Source organism: Gadus morhua, chromosome 16 (assembly GCF_902167405.1).
Source record: "Gadus morhua chromosome 16, gadMor3.0, whole genome shotgun sequence".
In the NCBI taxonomy this organism is placed as follows: Eukaryota; Metazoa; Chordata; class Actinopteri; order Gadiformes; family Gadidae; genus Gadus; species Gadus morhua.
In genome coordinates this window covers 5,187,877-5,193,876 of record NC_044063.1, presented here as the reverse complement: position 1 = coordinate 5,193,876, position 6,000 = coordinate 5,187,877, and the positions used below count along the sequence as shown (strand labels likewise).

Sequence of the window (6,000 nt, the reverse complement as noted above, 5' to 3'; positions counted from 1 at the left end):
ATCAGAGTCGTGGCTCACGGGTTTAATGTCTCTGGAGTTGCTGTAAAGGGGTTCTGATTCGCTCAGCTACCTCTTAACACCCCTCCTCCCCTTCTCGTCCACCTCCCCTACAACGCCACATCCTCCCCTCCACCATCCCCGTGAACCTCCTTCCATCCACAACCACCTCCACCACCAGGTCCTTCCCCCTCTCCCTCCACCCCCGTCCATCCCCTCCTCCCCCCTCCTCCCTCTCCCTACCTTCCCCTGCCTCCCCCCCACCACCTCGACCTGCACCTCCTCCACCACCACCACCACCTCCTTCCCACCCGTGGGCATGTTGTTCTGCTAGAGCCTGCATCTGATGAATCTCAGCTACAAAGACGAACGTCTCGGAAGGAAGGGTGGAGGCAGGCGGGGGAGGGACCATCAGGGATTAGAGGGTGTGGTTCTCCTTTTCCCAGGATGCATCTCGTTACAGTAGAACTGTCAAATGTTTGTTTAGAGTCTCGCTGTGTAAGGCAGGCGCCCCGACGGCTCGGTTTATAAATGTTTAATTTGAGCTTTGAACACGTGTTTATATGAACTCTGTGTGTTGCTGTTGGTAAATAAAGAAGCCACGGTAAATGCAATCTGTATTTTAGAAGACTAACCAAACACTAACCAAACAAATATTTTTTGCAAGTATTTGTGTGTGTGTGTGTGTGTGTGTGTGTGTGTGTGTGTGTGTGTGTGTGTGTGCGTGTGCGTGTGTGTGTGTGCGTGTGTGTGTGCATGGATGCGGATGTGAGCACGTGTGTTGATCAAATGATAGGGTCTGATTGGACCCGAGGAACGTTATTGTTAGCATCGCCTGCCGTCTTTGTGAATCTAATAACCATTTCAGCCCCCCTGACTAATTTAATTGTATTTCACATGTCCTGTGCGCGTGTTTATCGCTAAACTCCGAAGCGAGGTTTGAGCCAGTGGTTAGTAATATTCACAGAGACGACTTCTTGGGCATCGTCGTCTGATGGAGGAGACACTTTAGTCACAATGGCGGGTGTTGATTAAATACTAATCACAAAGCATCTTTGTCAGACCCGGCTTGTGTAATAGGATCCAAGAAGAGTTGGAATGAGTTGGGCCAGGGAGAGAGGGGTTCCCAATCCCCAGGGGATTAGGGATTAACAATGTGTAATTTATTCAATGAAGACCACTTTTCTCCCCCTTCCTCTCCTCTTGTCCATTCTCCTCTCTCTCCTCCTCTCTCATCTCTCCTCCACCTTCTCTCTTACCTGTCAGCTTAACCTCTTCCCTCTCTTTCCTCCACATGCTTCTATCTGCCCTCTCTCCCTATCTCCTCTTTTTGGCAAGACACAGGACTCTGAATGGATCCTCTCCTCCTCCCTCTCTTGTCCTCCCTCTCTCCGCCTCTCTCTCCTGTCTCCCTCCTATTTCGCTCCTCCCTCTCCTCTTTCCTTTCTCTTCCTCACACCCTGTGGGAAGACTCTGTGAGTCTTGTAGCAGGGTTGTGGCAGGGTTTTAGAAGCGGACCACTGATTCAAGATGCCCCAGAGTTGTGTCCAGAAAAAAACGATACCAAACTCTCCACATTTCTTAAGAAATCCCAGAATGGTCTTGTTCCCAATCGAGTGTGTGTGTGTGCGTGCGTGCGTGCGTGTTCGTGCGTGTTCGTGCTTGGGTATGTGGGGTGAGTTGATGGAAATAATAATGTCAGCTTGTATGATGAAGATTACGATGATATTGACGATGATGAAGATGCATTCATTTAAGGAACAATAATAGTTTAATTAATTTGCATTGCAGTGTTTTTTGGTAGTTGGTTCAGATTCAATGTATTAATCTCTTCTGGGGACTTTGCCTATTGCAGCATTCAAACTCAACTAGTAGCATGAGTAGCCTGCATGTTGACTAGACGTGCATTTCTAGCAATTTACCATAGGTAGCATGGCTATATTTGTAGCATAGTTGGCGTAGGTAGCATGGCTAGCATAGCATTGCTATATGCTTAGAATGGCTAAAAAGTACCATGGCTAGCATAATCATTTTGACTTGTGCGCAACATGGCAAGCATGGAGCCTAAATGCTCCAATGTAATTACTGTAAATCTCTTGACTGGTGTAATGCCTCATTGTGGAGAACATACAAACAAAGCAAAGACTTACTGATTTGTTATGATTGTAACTCATTGCTTATTTGTTTAGTCTTTATTAATGCTGTTATTGTCTTTACTGTGAACTTTTTTTAATTTCTGTTTGGGTTTGTGTCGACAGCAACTATAATTGCTGCCTCATAATGACAGTAACCATGGTTTTATATTCTGACTGGAACTTTCCGCACTCTGAGGGAGGGGGGGGGGTAACGGTTGGTGATGGCGGTTCACATTAAACAATACATTAGACACCATCGTCAGGGATTTACTGGCTTTTGTCTTGCTTCCTTCCAGAATCCTTTATTGTGCTTGCGTGTGTTGCTGTTGTTGTTAGGCTAATGTGAATAACAGTGGCGGCAGGAGATCTAGCAAAAGGGTATTTACAGCATAAACACTGAGTCAGTGATGATTAGAGATGGGAATATGTGTGAAATGACTGAGACTAAATGCTGATGACAAGTTCTCCTGCCTCAGTGATATGAAATGCCCTGACCAACCATGTGTGTGTGTGTGTGTGTGTGTGTGTGTGTGTGTGTGTGTGTGTGTGTGTGTGTGCTTGTGCGTGCGTGTGTGTGCGTGTGTGTGTGTGTGCGCATGTGTGTGTCTTCATGTTTGTGTGTGTGTGTGTGTGTGTGTGTCTGCGTGTGAGCCTGCGTCCTCATCTGTGCGGGTCTAAACCTACCGCACCGTGTCTTTCTACATGTGCGCTCCTTCATTTGTGTGTGTCTCCCTCCGCGCGTGTGCGCGTGTGTCCTCCTTCGCACGCAGCTCTCCGTGACAACCGCATCGAGCTGGTGCGGGCCTCCTGGCAGGAGCTGACCATCAGCGTCAACGACGCGACGCTGGGGGACGAGGGCCTCTACACCTGCTCCCTCTTCACCATGCCTATCAAGATCACCAGGGCCTACCTCACCGTGCTGGGTGAGTAGTCCCACCACCCTGGGCCGCGAGCTGGGCCCTCCCAACAGACGTACACGGCCGGGATAGTTGTAGGAAGAAACCGTGACAAAAGGGGGAAAAGAGATTTATTTTTATTCAGCGCCTCATACGCGTTTTTCGTTGTCGTTTTTATTAATACGTTCTTGGCCGCTTTCCAGTGCTTGTTGTTTCATTTTGCGGTATTGTTTTTTTTGTTGAGCTATTTTTTGTTTTTGTTTTTGGTTGCTGTTCATTATGGTGTTGTGAGGGTTATTGCTTGAACACCATTTAAATCAGCCCACATTATATTAATTTGATCATTATTTTAATCCCCCCACCCTCCCCTAAGAACTATCATAAAAACACTTAACCTTATAATTTAACATACGGGGGGGCAGAGTGGTAGCCTGGTCCTACCAGACTCTCGTACTTCATGTCATTTGTACAGAGAGTCTGGAACTACTCAATTGACAAATGTTAACTCACTTGAAGGCGGGTGTCTGTTGAAGTTTAAAACTATTAGATCTGCCCATTGCCACTCTGGATCTGCCATAACCAATCGCTAACGTTTGGCCGGGGGATCACGCAGCGCAGGCTGTAAACAAACCAAACACTGTGCGTGAAGATGTCCGTCAACGAGAGCTAACTTTAATGTCATTGATCTCAGACACTCCCTCTGTTCGCTGATTTGACGCACAAAATTAGACGGCGCAATTCAAATTGAGCGGTAAGTACTACTACTAGCTGAGTGGTGTGCCTTAATCTGGCAATGCGCTGTGTAGGAAATTATACACGTGTCTCTCTTCTACACTGTCCTGTCGAGAAAGGCACCAAAACAAGTGATTGCAAAACACATGTTCTTCCTATCACCTGTAGTCATCTATTCTAACATGGCTCACCGCGTCAATAACGGTGAACTACTCAGAAAGTGGTGTACGCAGTGACCTGTGTGTTCAGATGAATCAGGGATATCTGATCTGTCAGGTGTGGCTCTCCGCCAGGTGGACTTATCTCCGAGGGTAAGGCGCCACGGTTTTATATCATCTACTGACGTGCTCGTTGACCCTTATTGGAGCAGACAGCCGGAGTAGCGCCTGAAGGTCACCACATTTGGTTCAACAGATGCGGCCTCTCTCCTCGAGGGCTCTATGGCTGCTCTCTGTTGTGCAGTTAATCTTCTACCGCCATTAGCTATGAAACCTGTTCTGACCGAGAAGCCAATCAACCAATCAGAGGTGGCTGGAAAAGTGTAAACTGACGTAGTTCTGTAACACAGGAAGTGATTCCATTTTAGGAATATCCAAGGTTGCATCATGATGTCTGCGACAACACTGCAAGTAAAAGTCTTAGACTTTTAAACAAAAGTATAAGGTAGTTGTGATGGTCGCATTTTACAGACATGCACATCAGAAATACACAAGTGTTTCTGGGTATATGATGATACTTAGTGTAAGTGCTTATTATCTGTAATTTCAATGTATGAACAAGACGTTATGGATTTGACGGACAGAAAAGCATTGGGTTTGTTGCTTGCACCCTTCTGCATTGTTGAACTCGCCGTCAAACACGAAAGGAGAAGACTTACTTTCTTCATTTTCATTTAGCAGACGCTGTAAGCCAAAGCGATTTACAAGTGATGCGTGAACAATCAAAGCATGTGATCAATATTGAAGTAGCTATAAAAAATATGCCAAGTTCTGCACGACCTAGTTTCTAAACCAACAGAAGCAGCTAAACTAAAAACTATAAAGGTACTTCTTGAGATATTGACAGATTGCCCTGGGTTCCTCTGGTAAACTTTTCAAAAGACCAGAGATACCTTCTGGCAGATTGTTCCGGAAGACAAGAGACACTTAACACTGCCTCCCCGCAGATACTCCTACTCGTAATAATAAATAATAATTCATTGATTTTATATTGCGTTTTACAAAGTGTGTGGGGGGAAATCACAGCTCACCCGCTAACAGTGCGTAGCACCCACCTGGGTGATACATGTTCACCACACGCTGGTTATTAGCGACACTGGAGCGGCGAGCTGGGAAACGATTCAATCAAGAGACCAGGTGGTGTGGAGCCAGGACACCGAGGTTAGCACCCCTGCTTGTACAACTATGGGCACTATCGTGAGCTGAGAGAGTCAGGACCTCAGTTTAACATCTCATCCGTTCGCCCGTACCTGCATCTTAGAGTGCAGGTACGGGGGAACGGATTTTAAACGTCCTTTTTGTTTATACGTTTATTTAACAGGGGCTATGCTCAACATAGCTGAACCAAAGTTAGAGAGAAGTCTAATTTGAATGGTCCCTGGGCAGGAATCAACACAATTAGCAACTAGAACAGAACATCGCAATTTACGACAAAACATCACATATAGTACACATACAGTAGCTGCTATCATGGCTGTAACACGGGGGATTGGTTAGCCTAGCGATTGTTGTACTTGCACTTGGTTCTCTGAACATCCTTTCTGTACCGACAGCGATATATCGATGCGCTTCTTGTGACAAATGTACTTATTGTAAGTCGCTTTGGATAAAAGCGTCTGCTAAATGACCTAAATGTAAATGTAAATGTAAGACAGCCTCATATGCGTAACATGCTCCCCAAGTTGGAAATCCGAGTTTTAGATCAGTGATCTCATCTCGTGGTTTTGTCTCGAGCCACGTTTTAAGGCGTTTTAACAAACGCCGACGCCTGTGCGTTCGGTGTACCCCAGGTGTCCCCGAGCGGCCTGAGATCATCGGCTTCACCAAACCGGCCGTGGAGAGGGACATGGTGACCCTCACCTGCGCGTCAGCCGGGAGCAGGCCCGCCGCAACCATCCGCTGGTTCCGTAACGACAAGGAGGTCCAAGGTAAGGCGACACGCCATCCCCGAGTCCCCTACCTGTGAGCTGTATGTATCCTCTGCGGCCATAGGCAGCAGTCACCTTTGACCTGTAAGCTCCA

At 46.7% G+C, this 6,000-nt stretch overlaps 1 protein-coding gene across 5 annotated transcripts in view; it reads left to right on the top strand.

Moving 5' to 3' along the window:
- The window catches only part of LOC115560982 (cell adhesion molecule 2), a 128,938-nt gene that overhangs the window by 114,897 nt on the left and 8,041 nt on the right, over nt 1-6,000 (top strand). For all 5 annotated transcript variants that reach the window (XM_030380715.1, XM_030380717.1, XM_030380716.1 and 2 more), the window contains 2 exons: nt 2,903-3,055; nt 5,769-5,906. In XM_030380715.1, the coding sequence (XP_030236575.1) occupies nt 2,903-3,055; nt 5,769-5,906 (291 nt within the window). The remainder of the gene's footprint in view (nt 1-2,902; nt 3,056-5,768; nt 5,907-6,000) is intronic.